This window comes from Suillus plorans, assembly GCF_016647745.1.
Source record: "Suillus plorans strain S12 chromosome Unknown HD556scaffold_136, whole genome shotgun sequence".
Taxonomy (NCBI): Eukaryota; Fungi; Basidiomycota; class Agaricomycetes; order Boletales; family Suillaceae; genus Suillus; species Suillus plorans.
Window position 1 is genome coordinate 67291 of NW_024537520.1, and position 15804 is coordinate 83094.

The following is a 15804-nucleotide window of genomic DNA, read 5'->3' on the forward strand; positions in this document are numbered from 1 at the left end:
CGAATTCGATGGAGACAGGGAAGAATCAAAGAGATTCATGATGAAATGTCATGCATACCTCGACATTAACGACAAAGTCTACGTTGATGATAAAAAGAAGATCATCCTTGTGTTATCCTACATGACGAAAGGAAACGCAGCAGCCTGGGCGGAAGACTTCATGGAAGCAGCCCTAGACCCCAAGAGGAAAGACACCTCTGGACAAATGATCGGCTACGGTACCTGGATCAAATTCAAAAAGGACTTCGACGAAGCCTTTAAACCCATGGACCCCGCCGGAACCGCCATGACGAAGATAAGAGGATTAGAGATGAAAGGAGATCTCCATACCTATATCTCCAATTACAAGCTCCTCGCACACCGAGCGGGAATGACCGAACAAGCCCCCCTCATCGAATTCTTTCGACAAGGCCTAGACTACGGGCTTCAAGACAACCTGTATAAAACAGGCGAAACCCTTGATGACTTCGACACTGTCGTCAACTCCTGCATTAATCTCGATAACGCCTTCCAAAGATGGAAAGCCATAAAGAAGAAAGAAAGACCCCAGCAACAGAAGAAGAAAAACTTCGGAAATAGGCATTACATTCCGAGAAGAAACGACGACATGGAAGTCGACCGCATAAGCCGTCTCTCAGACGCGGAATTAAAGAAGCACCTCAAAGAAGGAAGATGCTTCAAATGTCACCAAGTAGGACATCGTGCCAATGACACCTCCTTCCACCCTAGAGAAAAAGGACAAATCCGAAGAAACAAAGAAGAAGAAAGTAGCAGCGACGACGAAGTCGAAAGTCGCGCTTCCTCCTCCAGGACCCCTATCAGAAGAAAGAAGGAGAGGAACGAAGAAGAAATTCCTAAAAGGAAAGCACCGATCCGAAGGAAGACTATGAAAGAAAAAGCCAAAGAAATCGAAGAAGAAGAAGATAGCGACTTCACTGAAGTAGAACGCCGCTTCGTGGAAACGGATTTTTAGAAAGGGACACTGCCTCGACGTCAGTAACTCCCACTCATGTACGACTAATACGTTCTATCGGAACCAGAAATGAATTAAGAATTCCTGCATCCATTTTTTCCGATAAACGCGTACAAACCGTCGAAACATCCATGGTTATCGATTCCGGAGCATCCGGCACCTTTATCAGCGATACCTTCTGTAAAAGGCACAAAATAAAAACCCACAAACTTTCACGACCCTTCCCTGTTATCACCGCCGATGGATCGGACGCTCAAGGAGGACTTATCTCTCGTTATTGCGTACTCACGATCAAAATCGATCAACGAACTATGATCGGAAAGTTCAACGTGGCAAAGTTAGCTAAGCAGGACAAAATCCTCCTAAGATTCCCCTGGCTTGCTGCACTAAAACCTCAGATCGATTGGGAAGCCAAGACCGTATCACTCCCATCAACAAAGAGGTCGCTTGCCATAGAAAAAAGCATCGACAGAAAGAGACGCAAGAAGTCACTCCCCCCGCTTTTCAGAAAAAGAAAAGAAGTCAGAAAAGAAACGAACCGAACTTGGACAAATTCCAAACTACGGAAGCCGATAGTTGATGAAGAAATACCTAACTATGACACAAAGGACGACGTCTGGTCGGAAAACTTCAAAACTCCAGTCGCAGACCCATTTGACTATCAATTAGCCAGTGACGAAGTACTCGTCGAGTATGCCACTGATGGATCCACCGTACGCATCATAGAAGATATAACCTTCGATACCCCACTCGTTCGAGACGGAACATCAAAAAGAGAACAAAACTATGGAAAAACAAGTAATAAAGCCCAAGAATTCGCGGTTGCAGGAGAAATAGAAAAGCAAAAGAAAACTTTTGAAGAACTCGTCCCTCACTTCCTCCACCAGTATCAAGACGTCTTTGCCAAGGATGGTCTTAACAAACTCCCGCCGGAAAGACCGGGAGTAGATCATCGTATCGACCTCAAACCAGGATTTGTACCCAAGACGTCAAAAGTCTACCCATTATCAGGAAAAGAACGAGAAGCTGTCAAAACATTTATCGAAGAAAACACTAGAAAAGGTTTCATTGTCCCCTCCAAGTCACCTCAAGCCAGCGGATTCTTTTTCGTAGGAAAGAAGAGCGGAGAACTACGTCCCTGTCAGGATTATCGGTATCTCAACGATTGGACCGTACGAAATCAATATCCCCTCCCCTTGCCAAAATCCCTCATTGAACAACTCTATGACGCCAAGTATTTCACGAAGATCGACATTAGATCAGGGTACAATAACGTAAGGATCCACCCAGAAGATCGATGGAAAGCAGCGTTTACCACTCAAGAAGGACTGTTCGAGCCAACAGTCATGTTTTTTGGATTAACGAATTCCCCCGCAACTTTCCAAGCGTTCATGACCAACCTCTGCCAGAAGCAAATAAACCAAGGATGGCTAGTCATATACATGGACGACCTATTAATCTTCTCAAAGGATCTCCAGCAGCACCAAGCACGGACCATCGAAATCCTCGACATCCTTCGAAAAGAAAAACTATTCGTTAAACCGGAAAAATGCACCTTTGATGCGCGAGAAGTAGAGTATCTTGGAATGATGATCCGACCAGGGGAAGTAGGGATGGAACCCGCCAAAGTAGACGGAATCAAACACTGGCCAACCCCGGAGAATCTAAAAGACACACGGTCTTTCCTAGGATTCTGCAATTTCTATCGGACGTTCATTGCTCACTACTCGGATATCGCTCGACCCCTTATCGACCTCACGAAGAAAGACCACCCTTTCGTTTGGACTGACAAATGTCAGAACGCCTTTGACCACCTTAAAAACGCCTTTTTATCGCAACCAGTACTGAGAAACCCGGATCCAACTCGCCAATTCGCAATTGCTACCGATGCATCGTTGGCAGCAACCGGAGCAGTGTTGCTGCAGACTGATGAAAATGGAATGTACCATCCATGCGGTTACCTATCACAATCTCTCAACCCCGCAGAACGGAACTACGAAATCTTTGACAGAGAACTACTGGCAGTCATTAGAGCACTCTCTGAATGGCGCCACTATTTAGAAGGGAGCCCCCACACCGTGATAGTATTCACGGATCATATGAACCTCCTGTACTTCCGCTCCGCCCAAAAGCTGACACGAAGGCAGGCACGTTGGCAGCTCACCCTTTCCAATTATCAGTTAGAGTTGCATCACGTCGCAGGGACCAAATTAGCCGCCCCTGATGCCCTTTCTCGACGCCCCGACCATTCACTCGGAAAAGACGATAACGAAAATCGCATTCTCCTCCCTGATACCATGTTCGTGCGACTAATTGACAATGATTTGTCAGAAAGTATTGCACGCAACTCCGCCGACGATCCCGTCTACCAGAAAGCCCTGGAAGCATTGGACGGAGTATGCCTTCCCCCAATGAAATCCGCCCTCTCAGACTGGACGTGCACCGATGGCGTCCTCTTTTATAAAAATAGAGCTTACGTGCCAGCAGCCCAACGACATGACGTGTTATTTAAACACCATGATCATCCCACTGCGGGACATCCCGGACGATTCAAAACGGAAGAACTCGTCAAACGAGATTTTTGGTGGCCAGCCATGGGAACTTACATCCGCAAATACGTCGACGGATGTGCCTTATGTCAGCAAATGAAGGCTGACACGCACCCGGTCACTCCACCGTTGCGACCGATCCCATCCATCGCCACTCGCCCCTTCTCCCAAGTCTCTGTTGACCTTATCACCGACCTACCTGTATCGGGCGGTTTTGACTCTATCATGATCGTGGTAGACCATGGGCTTACGAAGGGGGTAATTATTTCACCTTGCAATAAAAACATCACCTCCGAAGGAGTAGCCAGACTATTCCTCAAAAACGTGTTCAAAAGATTCGGCCTCCACGAAAAAGTGATCTCAGACAGAGGACCGCAGTTCATTTCGAAATTCTCTCGAGAACTTGCCCGACTACTCGGATATCAGATCGCCGCATCGACCGCCTACCACCCCCAGACAGACGGACAAACAGAACGTCTTAACCAAGAACTGGAAACCTACCTACGGATCTATTGCAGGAATAACCCGTTAGAATGGTCAAATCACCTTCCTATCGCCGAATTCGTCCACAATCATCGGAAACACGATGCCAGGAACACGTCCCCGTTCTTCCTCATGATGGGCTATGAACCACGTGGGATCCCTCACATCTTATCAGTATCAGACACGCCAGCAGCAGAAGAAAGACTCAGAAACCTACAGAAGATACGTGAAGAAGCACTCGCTTGTCATAACATCGCCATGCAACGAATGGCAGAAAGATCTCGCCATGGGAAATACCGACCATGGAAGATAGGAGATAAGGTATGGCTTACAGCCACCAATCTCCTGACATCTTTACCTTCTAGGAAACTTGCGCCCAAACGATACGGCCCATTCGTTATCACCGCAGTCTTATCTCCCATCACATTTACCCTAAAACTCCCAGACCAGTGGAAAGTTCACCCCACGTTCCATGCTTCTGAACTATCGTCCTATCGCGAAACAGAGATACACGGGCCGAACTACACCGAACCTCCACCTGACATTATCAATGGCGAAGAAGAATATGAAATAGAAGCTATTCTTAGCCATAAAGGCACGGGTAAACGAAGACGCTATCTCGTATCGTGGATAGGCTACTCTTCCGGAAGCAACGAATGGATACCCGAGGAGAACTTGCGGAGTTCGAAAGAGCTTTTAACAACATATAAGAAGAGGCACAAGCTAAACTGAACGAACCATTCCCCTGTAAACAAAACCCAAGTGACCAATATGCCCTTCCCCGCATCCACCTACACTCTGCCATACAACTCCACCTTCGAAACCTCCGCCCTTGACTCCAATGACGAACGATACGAAACGTACATCACCCAAGCTGAAGACCTCACCCTCATTGAGGCAGCACTTCTCTGCCCCCAACATGCCATTGAGCTCACCAGAGTTCTCTTCGGAAGAAACGCCCACTCCATCAACCTCCTCATCAACATCATTAGAGCCACCGAGATCATCGAGCGAGTCTGTCGTCTCGTTGAAGACAACACGGTCCGCCACAGTCTCATGCATATGCAGAGGCGCATACGCAACTTTGCTCTGCGCCTTATTCCTGAAGAAGTTAAAGACGATATTAGAACGGTCATCCACATCGTCTCAGAACAAACCGCAGGGGTCGCGCGCCCACCTTCCCCTATGGGCTCCACTAGAGGAGCCCCTCCTCCCTCATACCAAGACGCTGCTCCTACTCTCTCTTCTCACGTTCCTAATGAGCTACTGGCTGCGGTCAATAATCTCGCGCAGACAACGGAAGCCATGTTAGCTTCTCTCAGAGAAGAAAACCGCCAAGCGGTCCCCGTACCAGCTCCTACGGTGGAAACTATCGAACACCCTCCCCATCTTTATACTGCGTTCTCTGCTACCCGCGAAGAGATCGCTGCCGATCCAAACCAACAACACTTATCCTATCATGAAGAACAGGACTTGGCCAACGCATTGGCCTCACTCCACATCCATCCCCCACTTATCATTCCGGACTCGTTATCGACGCATACCTTCACGGATGGAATAGTACCCATGCAAGCGCTGGGAAGAACTCAACCTGCCACTCCTGCTGAGCTAATCGCGGAGGCAGAGCAACGAGGTGTAGCCATTAGGCACCCCATGCAACGAACCGATTTAACTAGGAAAAGAACGCGAGCTCGGCGCTCTGGTAAAGATAAAGGAAAGAGACGCGCCACCAGTGCAGATGAAGCACTTAGTCCTAAGCCAGGCCCATCACCCTTACGAGCGACCTCCTCTAATCCTGATGAAAACCGCGTATGCAGATACTGCAAGACGCTCGGGCATAGGCAAGTTAATTGCCCCGACTACTACTGCCGCGTCTGTCGAGAATTGTCTCCAGGCCATCTTTCATTTTATTGCCCGCACTATACTGGAGAAACCCCTACTTCGCTAACCTGGAAGGACGAAGGATTTTACCAGGCACTCACGGTCTGGGAGAACGACGCCGATGACGCATACGCAGCATTATGCAGAGAAGAAGAAATGCTCTATTCGGAGGAACGTATGAAGGCTGGACCAGAAGACGACTTAGAGTATTCTGATGATCCCATTTACTATGCTAACCAGGATGATTGAATCCGGTGGTTTCAACCCTAGTAAGGGGGTAATGTTACAGTAACATTCAGACCCCTATACTTATTTCCCATTTCACTTCCAAACGGGCCGTCCGTATCATGCTTATCTCTTATCTTGCCAAGCGGGCTGTCCGCCTCTTCTTGCTTCTATCTTGATAACGCACTTACAAGCTCCGCTTGAACACTGGTATATAAACCTACCTACCCACTGTTGTATTCCTTACTTTAATCTACTGGGTTTTACCTGGAACATTGTCCTTCAGTAAAGTCTCCAACTTTACTGTCTAAGAACCACTATTCTAAGGGAGTCATCGACACTCGCCTTAGCCAGAAACCTTGATCTCTCAATCGAGAGCAGACTCACGTCTATCTGGCATTTTGCCGATTGTCTACTCAGACAGAGATACCTCGACTTATCCCAGTCGTAACACCTGCACTTCGAGAGCGTTCGGTGCCTCCTCAGCCTGCTCTTCGAGAGCGTTCGGTGCCTTTGCAGCTTCCTATACAAGATGTGTTTTACGAGGCTCCTCTTATCAATTCATCTGAGAATGCTCGCCCAGATGGTGGCCAGCCTCCACAGCCCAACTTCTTTACAAAACCCTCGTTTCTACCACTGGAACAATATGACTTCAGTGGTATGATGTTGGGTTCCTTCGAAAATGGCGGAGATGACAACCACATTGCCGGCTCATCGACGTTGCTACCTGCTGTGCCTCAGACTTACATCACACCTCCTACTCCGACAGGGCCTGCAGAATGGGAGGGTCATCCTTACACTGACGGCTTTCCCATGGATGATGCTTTCGACTTCCCCATGGACGATACATCTGATGTCGTCCCTGCAGTGAAGGGGCGAAGATTTCAGACAGCGAATGCTGTGCTCCGAGAGGGATTCGTGGAACTCGAACGTATGATTCAAGATCTAAGTAGCAAAACAGCCATCCCCACTCATCAGATCGTCATACTTTGGAACAAGAGCCATGCGCGCTCCACCAGTACTGTCAACCATTGGAACGCTTACAGTAGTTACTTCAAGGACCACCTCAAGGACGAGCTTGCGAGGCTCGGCAGGAGGGCCCCCGAGATTCATGGCACACCAAGTGAGTTTTACATCTTGTGGCCGATGTTCTGTCATTCTAATGCGGTGATTCAAGGTGCCACTGTGCGCCGTAATTGCTATGAACTCTTCAAGGCAGCATTCCCGGACAAGTGGCAAAACATCCTCGAGCTTCATGAACAGTCAGCGATGCTCCTGGGTATTCCTCAGACGGTTGCTATGCGGGGTCAAGAGTTCCACAAATTTGGCACAAAGATCTCTGGCCTTGTGAGTATAATTCCGTCATGTTTTACTATTGTGTTACTGAGGGTAGACAGATGGACTCTGCAGCAGCTCGCTATGGCTTTGAGGCTGCTTTTGTAGCGTGCGGAAAAGTCGTTAATCAAGACGGCTCGCTGGGCCTAGCCCATACGACACCTGGAGCTGAGGGTGTGAGTATTTGTAGGCCACATAAACGTCACCTAATCACTATCTTAATTTTAGTTTTGGAAATCGCGCTGTAGGGCTGATGAAGATACTATCATCGGTCACTTGAAAGCCAGGTATAGTAAGTATTGTCTCGACGTTCCTGGTGACGAAGTTCTCATGTAATCATTAGTAACCTGACATCACTCGGTGTCGTCGAAGAGGCCTTTGATGAAGACAGCATTGGGATCGATGCCAACGTACGCGGGGCTTCAGTCCCCCCTTCAGAATCTCTCGACATTTCCAAGCATGGAATCAAGTGGATCAAGGATGAGTTGCATCGTCAAATTGGTATTTTGAGTGTATTTCATTTGTCGTTTGTTCGCTGACACTGAGGGACAGATGCACTGGGCGGAAAACTAACGTCCAACAAGATTTTTCCGTGGAAGACACTGCCATCGGAGCTCACGCGTATGTCAATGATCATCAAAGGATATCCGGAGGACATGCTCCTCCCAGGTGGTTTTCATACCACCGTAATAAAGGTATCGCAAACCTGACTCTGAAGGAGACCGGCATTGTCATCGCAGCCTTGAAGGCGGGGACCATGAGCATCAAAAAAATTGCCGAAGCTAAGCGAGGTATGTTTTTATTCAATTTCAGTCTTCGCCTGCTTACAAATGATCTTTTTATACAGCTAAAGTCCTCACTTCTGAGTGCCCAGTAGTGGAGGGCGCGCCTCCTGCAGCAGATTCGGTTCATACTGCAGGACGTCGCCTTTTTGTGAATGGCAAATCGGATCGCCTGGGTGCTCTGCGCCTGAAGCAGAGCACAGCTACTTCCATAGTCAAAGGCAAAACATCAAAGAAAGCATCGGCACTGCCTGCTTCCACAACATCTCTTGCTGACGAGTCCGATGACGAACCAAGCGTGTCTGCACCTGTCCGCCCCAGCCTCCCCCCTCCCGAGAATTCAAAGTCGTTAAGTGCCCGACGGGCCAGAAGAAGGTCGACAAGGAGGTCATTTCCTTGGCATCTAGTGATACTCCGTCTGGCTCAGAGGACCTAGATGAAAACCTGGAGGAATCAGTGGTTCTCGACTCCGATTACCAAGATGATGTTTCCTCCAAGAAGCGGAAGGCGAAATCCGAAGGCGCCTCGCGAGCATCCAAAAGAGGTCACCGTCTGTTGCGCCTGCAGAGAAGGCAGTCTCAGCAAAGAAGATGAAAGGTAAGGTACCTGTGAGGCCTAAACCCAAGGTGCCTGAGAGGAGAGCACCGTCGGGGACTGCTGAGTCCTCCGGTGATGAACATATTCGAGATGTATGAGGTATGTTTGTTCCTCTTGCATTTGCTTCTATAAGGCGACTGATGTATATTGTAGCCAAACCTGCTAAACGTCTGCTTAATGGTTCGTCAGCTCAAGGTATGAATTTGTTGACTACATTGTTACAATTTCCATTGACTGACACGATCCTTAGAGCATCCTGTGACTGCAGTCGATCCCATCGTGGATAATGACGTCGATGCTCCTGACGGTAGTGCCGTCAACAAAGCTGCAGCAGAGACTCGCTCGAGCAATGCTGATGCTACCAACAGCCTCCCCACACGTCCCTTGCCTCCCTCGCCAACTCGTCATGCTTCGGTAGACTTATTCCCGGACAACATCGTGCGTGCAGGATCTCTCGCACCAGCTTCTAAGTCGCCTGTTGTGCGACCTCCATCCCTGCAGGCGGGGAATCTCTTGGGCCAGCAGCTAAGTCGCCTCTCATGCAACCTCCATCCCTGCAGCCTGCGACAATTCACGACCAACCCATTGGGCGCAGGGAGCCTGTCATGGGGATGCCATGATCCCATCATGAGCGGCGTACCGAATCCGAGATGGCGGCTGCACCTACCGACGGAGACTTTAATGCCGAGAGTCACTCCATGACGCGGGCGCACGATGCAGACATGAGACCAGGGATGTATGGTCCACGCCCAAGGGGTCCAATGCCATCGCGCTATGGACAAGGCTTTGCTCGTTACCCGCCGCCCGAATATTACCATGACTCCCGTATGGCTCATGCCCCCCAGCCCCCCCATGGTCCTCAGCCTCAGTATCACGGTGATTACCATGATGCTCCCTACCACAATTCTCACGATGGATACGACGGTTATGTCGAGACTTATTGGCACCCTCCCAGCAGTGCATATTTTGGTCCACAAGGCAGATACCAGCATGGGTATGGGCGTGAGTATCCTAACGAGTACCCCAAGGACCAGGAGGATTGAGGACGAACTCCTTAGGCTCGCAGGCCTCATTTTTTGCATTCAGGTGACTTCCTCGGCCGCGTATATATTGAGTTGTTTCGTCATTTTTGGTTGTCGTGCTTGCTGTCGAACGTTGACGTATCTACCGTGTCCTTTGTATCTACCATAGTATCAGCCAATGCAATGTTTTGTATGTGATCAGGCCTCGTTTGACTCCTCAAGACAATCACGATCACGGAGGATTGGGTGCAGAAATGGAATAAAACATTCAAACTGGAATATGGAAGTATGGAAGTATGGATAACATACAGATACGGAGAGGCTCCAGAACACATCCGCTATCACACTTGCTGACATCTGGAGATGCTGACATGGGGAGGCAGGCAGTGAGCATCTGGAGAGGCTGCTATGTTGAGGCTCTCCAGGGAACATACCAGGAGGTTGCGCTTACCCTCTGTGATGAGGCTCTGGTTACATGCTCTCGAGGGATGGCCACACATCCTTGGAAAACTAGGGCGAAGCCTCCTGGAGGAGGGGGTCTCTTAGACTATATATTTGCTACATAATAATAGGGTCTGACGGTATGTGGGAACATCTTGAAAGTGCTGCCAAGGGTGCACCACTCTGGCTACGACTCGGAGCCTCTGCGTCATCCTGCTCCTCCAGCTGGTACTCTCGAATGGCGTCTTCAAAGGCCTTGTTCTCAGTGTGGACCCGGGATGTAGTACTAGCCGATGACAGACCGAGTGATTCAACACCTGCATGAAACTTCGAAGCATGAATGTTAGAATACTAGAGTAATAGTAAGTCAAAACATACCGGCCTACATCATGCAGATTGGTACAGATTCTCTCGAGAAGTTTGTAAGGTGCAGTGCGCTCATCAAAGCGCAGCAGTGAGCCCAAATGATTATTGTAGACAGCTCCATATGTAGCGGATGTGAACTTGATGTCTTCTTTGATGCCTGGCAGCCACTCGTCGATACAACATTCGATCTATGAATAAGACATTGTTAGTGCCCTCATAAGAACTTGAATACAAAATAAGCTCACCGCTGTAAGCACGAGTGCGAGAGCTCTAACAGGAAAGGGATTGAAGTACTTATGGTAGATGAGGCCCTCGTCGTTCCGATTTGAGAACCACATGAGGTTGATGCCCTCTTGGAGCAATTCGGTTTTGTAGACTCCCTTCTTTGACGACCAGTCCTATTATCCAATGTCAGCACACAGTAATATAGATTGTCATCTGCGTACCTTGAATATAAAGGCTGAATCGGCTTTCAACGACTCTGCCCGATCTCGGTTCTGTTGCATCACCTGCATGGAATTACTTGCCCGGAAACCATAAAAAGAACTAGTCAGCAGGCGCATCTTGGTTTTGAGTTCACCTCGCACATGTGATGTGCGATTTAAGAGCTTCATATCAATCAGACCCAGAGCGTGGTATGAACAGATTGCTTACCATTTTGACTGCTAAAGGTGTTATTTTGACATCAATATCTTTAATTTTGCATGCCTCGTGCCAGGCCTCTTTGGCCAAATTTGTCTCGACGGCGACAGAATCAGGAAACGGGGCTCGTGTGACAATCAGACATCGAAAAATTGAGCAGGCCGTTGTGAGAATCTCTTTGGAGATGTTGTCAAAGTCGCTGGCTTTGACACGTTGACGCGAACCGTCCGAGTTTTTCTTGACCTTCGGGACTATCAGGACATCTTCTAAGGACATGTTGAATTGTCGCTTGGTCCCCCGAGCTATTGGCAATGGTTCACCAGTGTTGTCGTCATCGTTGTCGTCATCCAGGTCGGTTGACTCAGACCTGTCATCGTCATCAGCGTCCAAGGTAGGAGTGTCGTCTGGAGCATCATTGAGATGGGCATTGGCCGCATTCAAGTTGCTTCGTGGTGCTGGATAAAGTCAAACAGAGGGATATTAGGATAGTCAGGCTAATATTGATAGAAAACACATACCCTTTTTTCCTTTCGTGTTCCGGTCAGTATTAGTAGGCACTATGTGTGCGCTGGTGTTGCTGTGGCGCCATCTCGGGGGAATTTTGCCTGCGCTGAACTTCAGGGCACTAGTGTTTGACAACTTTGTCTTGATGCTGTGATCGGAGAACTGAATAAAGTATGGTCAGTGGCTCGTTTAAGTTAGGAAAGAAGAAAAAAGCTCAGACCATCATATCTTCTTGCCTGTCGATGTCGCTATGCAGCTCCGAAGGCTCTTGCTCAAAGTTGTCGGGACGGTCTTGATAGGCGGCCTTCAGTGCCTTTTTCTTCTGCTTTTCCGACTTCTGTTCCTTGACTTCTTGACGACGGGTAATATGTTGAGATTCAGAAACTATAGAGGATCATGAGCGAGTAAAATACAATATTTTAGTAGTACTTACAACGGTAGGATTCTTTTTCAGTTGGTCAACGCTCTCGACCGCTTGCGGTGCGCACACTCGGTGGTGCTGCAGGCATTGACGAGGTAGTGCGCGCATTCAGCGGTGCTGCAGGCATTGACGAGGTGGGCTTAAATTTTTGCTGCTTGGAGGCAGCCTTAGTATGAGGTGCCATGGTCACTAGAGCACAAGGTGTGATTAGCGTTAGCAAAATATATAAGACCATAAAACATACAAACAACTCACAATTGAACCTTGATTGTTCGTTGATTCCAGGGCTCGTTTGGCTAAAAGCTGTGTGTTTAATGAAAGAAAGGATAAAAAGATTTGAGCGTACCGTCACAATATTTTTTCACTGTCATGGATACCCTCAATGTTAAAAAAACGGTACAAAGCTTGCTTCAAACACTCACCACACTCTGACGAATCCTCCAGCACAATGTCACCATCTGCCGGTCACAAAGACGCTGCTCGTAAAGACGGGAACTCGAGATCAAAAGGTCAGTTATCCCATTGCCCCTCCCAATTATCGCAATGTACTTACCAGTGGCCTGCAGGCCAAAGCTCGAAGAGCCTGACACAGGCCCCATGTTCCCGCGCCCTCCATTTCGTCAGACTCCAGGCCCCATCTGGTTTCCCAAATATACTTGCAAGCTCATTTTGGAGCGCTGGGAGGCAGAAGTGAAGGCCTGCGAGAACGCCAAAAAATTGCAACTAATAGAATTAGTACCAGGCACTGGCACTCCTAGCCTCTTACAAGCGAGCTTGCGAAGACTCGTTAGTGAGCGCTGGGATGCAGAAGTGAAGCGTTGTGAGGAGGCGAAGGGTGCAACTTTTAGAATTGCTTCTGGCCGCCCATGGTATTTTGAAACTAGTGTAGCGTGGCAACTAGAAGGTACAGTCATCTGGTAAAAATTTACGGCACATGTCAGAAATGCTATGGAGTTGTGCCAGGAAAATAAACTTGAACCTTGTGATGAGGAGAGCCTACCGATATTGGTGAAACAACGGAGCTAGTCTCCATAAGCGATTGCGTTCAGGTGGGTTCTTGGAAGAGCCGGGAGCTAGTCTCCATAACCGACTGTGTTCATGTGGTTTCTTGGGAGAGCTGGGAGCTAGTCTCCATAAGCGATTGCGTTCAGGTGGGTTCTTGGGAGAGCCGTCCACTGCACCCCATGGATCGTCCTTCCAATCAACAAAACCATTGGGATTGCGTTCAGGTGGGTTCTTGGGAGAGCCGTCCACTGCACCCCATCGATCGTCCTCCCAATCAACAAAACCAACATGGATAGCTAGTCTCCATAACTGACTGCGTTCTCAGTGTGCCTAGATTGAGTCCAGGCCAGGGCGCATGAAAATTATTTTAAGTAGGTACATTACAAATCAGAATCGAAACACTCACTCGAAACACTCACTCGAAACATTCACCAACCATGCCCCAGTGCTGCGTATTTTGTGGTAAGGAGTTCCCTACAAGGGGTGGTGTCAAGAGACACATAACTGGCCGCCCTGAATGTAGAAGGGCATGGGAGTTAACGATCGAAGAAACTGAGGCCACCTATGATGAAGATGGCCCACAAGTGGACTTTGCTTACGATGATGTTGGCAGCTCATTTGGCCTGCCGCTTCGTCGCTCACGTTCCAAGTCCTCCGATGCTGATCAAGGCAACCCACCAGCGCTGAAAAGTCGGAGGGTGACCATCGAGGAGGTTTCTGATGAAGATGCTGTGAGAACAAATAGTGGGCGATATTTCAAGGAATGCCCTGATGGTGGACGGACTCTGCGGGAGGGAGAAACTGGTTTTGAGAGCTATCGGAAGTATAAAAAAAGCATGGGTGAGGACGAGTGGGCACCTTTTTGCGATGAGTACGTACCCTGTTGTCTTCATCTCCTCTGCAAAATGATTGATTTCAGTCGCCAGGGAAGAATGGGGACTCGCAGAGTGGCTCGTTAAAAGTCTGGGCCAGACCCGAACCAATGATTTTCTAAAGTTGCCGATAGTAAGTTACACATTGACCGCTGAAAGAATTGGACTTACTGGTGTGACAGACACGAAACCGAATGCAACCATCCTTCCACAACAACCGATCGTTCCTCCAGAAGGTCGATGAACTTCCGCATGGAGCTGCCTGGAGCTGCAAGAAGATCAGTGTCCGGGGAAACCAAACAGACGAGAAGGGTGAACCATTGCATGAAGATGTCGAGCTTTGGATGCGTGATCCTGTGGAGTGCATCAAAGACCTGATCGGAAATCCTCAATTCAAGGATCACATGGTGTACGCACCTGCACAAGCATACACAGACTCTGCGGGACTCAACCGAGTGATTGGTGACATGTGGACTGCAGATTGGTGGGGGGAAAAGCAAGTGAGTATGCGATCCAAAAAGTTAAGCAAAGACTGACCTACAACGTCCAGAAACAGTTACCGAAAGGAGCGACCATAGCACCTATCATTCTTGCTTCAGACAAGACATGTTTGTCACAGTTCCGAGGTGACAAATCTGCGTGGCCTATATACCTCTCAATCGGCAACATTGCCAAAGAAAAAAGGCGACAACTGTCAGCACGAGCAACAGTCCTGATTGGGTACTTACCTGCAGAAAAACTCGAATGCTTTACATCAGATACACGCTCCCTTGCTGGTTACCGGCTCTTCCACCATTGTATGTCCCTCCTGCTGCAACCGCTCATTGCTGCAGGACAAAATGGCATTGAAATGGTATGCGCTGACTCGATGATCCGCCAAGTTTACCCGATCCTTGCAGCATATGTGGCGGATTTCCCTGAACAATGCCTGGTGCATGTTGCAAGGAGAACCGTTGCCCAAAATGTCTGGTTGCGGCGGATGAAAGAGGTGATCCACTGAGTACACCGATGCGGGACCCTCCATTGATAAAAGAGATATTGAAGAAGCGACAAAATGGTCAACATCCAGCTGAATTCAAAGACTATGGATTACGCACCGTCTATCATCCTTTTTGGGCTGACCTTCCACACACAGACATCTTCCTTGCCTTCACACCCGACCTCCTACACCAACTCCACAAGGGTCTTCAAAGATCACTTGGTTAAATGGTGCCTTGATATCGTTGGTCAAGCTGAAATGGACGCACGCTTCAAAGCCATACCGGATTATCCGGTCTTCGGCACTTCAAAAAGGAATCTCGACGGTGAAACAATGGACGGGTACAGAACACAAGCAGATGCAGCGTGTTTTTGTAGGGTTGCTTGCTGGTGCAGTACCAAGGTATGCTTCAAACATGCTTAACAAGGCTCGCACTGACAGAATCATTTTTTAATATTTACCAGTGGAGTGTTGGTGGTTGCACGCGCTATTCTAGATTTTTCTTATTATGCGCAGCTTCGAATACACACAGTTGACACCCTTGATCATCTGGAGAGCGCCCTTTCGGTATTTCACGCCAACAAAGAAATCCTGCGCGAACTCGAAGTTCGAGATCATTTCAATATTCCTAAATTGCACCAACTCTCGCACTACGTCCAGTCCATCTCATTGTTCGGTACTACTGACGGGTTCAACACCGAGCTTCCTGAACAAACTGCATATCGAC

General features: G+C 48.6%; 5 protein-coding genes across 5 annotated transcripts; 4 read left to right on the forward strand and 1 right to left on the reverse strand.

Moving 5' to 3' along the window:
* Positions 1-6233: 6233 nt before the first annotated feature.
* HD556DRAFT_1451605 (uncharacterized protein) lies at positions 6234-9868 on the forward strand (the record flags this gene model as incomplete). Its single annotated transcript, XM_041307979.1, has 13 exons — positions 6234-6263; positions 6532-7234; positions 7289-7458; positions 7509-7622; positions 7675-7733; positions 7790-7947; positions 7999-8067; positions 8142-8237; positions 8294-8538; positions 8583-8778; positions 8979-9020; positions 9076-9305; positions 9458-9868. 13 exons carry the CDS (start codon positions 6234-6236, stop codon positions 9866-9868), a joined length of 2523 nt encoding a protein of 840 aa, XP_041152102.1.
* An 824-nt stretch (positions 9869-10692) lies between these two features.
* HD556DRAFT_1215461 (uncharacterized protein) lies at positions 10693-11551 on the reverse strand (the record flags this gene model as incomplete). The annotated part of the gene is made up of 4 exons (XM_041296671.1): positions 10693-10842; positions 10900-11052; positions 11101-11262; positions 11309-11551. Coding segments are annotated over 4 exons (708 nt in total), but the record flags the coding sequence as incomplete, so codon positions are not given.
* Positions 11552-12603: 1052 nt separating this feature from the next.
* Positions 12604-13142, forward strand: HD556DRAFT_1314945 (uncharacterized protein; the record flags this gene model as incomplete). Its single annotated transcript, XM_041301044.1, has 2 exons — positions 12604-12730; positions 12778-13142. The coding sequence occupies 2 exons, from the start codon at positions 12604-12606 to the stop codon at positions 13140-13142; spliced, it is 492 nt and encodes a 163-aa protein (XP_041152104.1).
* Positions 13143-13663: 521 nt separating this feature from the next.
* On the forward strand, positions 13664-15304 carry HD556DRAFT_1451607 (uncharacterized protein; the record flags this gene model as incomplete). The annotated part of the gene is made up of 5 exons (XM_041307980.1): positions 13664-14097; positions 14153-14231; positions 14281-14598; positions 14649-15086; positions 15143-15304. 5 exons carry the CDS (start codon positions 13664-13666, stop codon positions 15302-15304), a joined length of 1431 nt encoding a protein of 476 aa, XP_041152105.1.
* Positions 15305-15548: 244 nt separating this feature from the next.
* HD556DRAFT_1199477 (uncharacterized protein) lies at positions 15549-15788 on the forward strand (the record flags this gene model as incomplete). Its single annotated transcript, XM_041296353.1, has 1 exon — positions 15549-15788. A coding segment is annotated over one exon (240 nt), but the record flags the coding sequence as incomplete, so codon positions are not given.
* Positions 15789-15804: the final 16 nt, after the last annotated feature.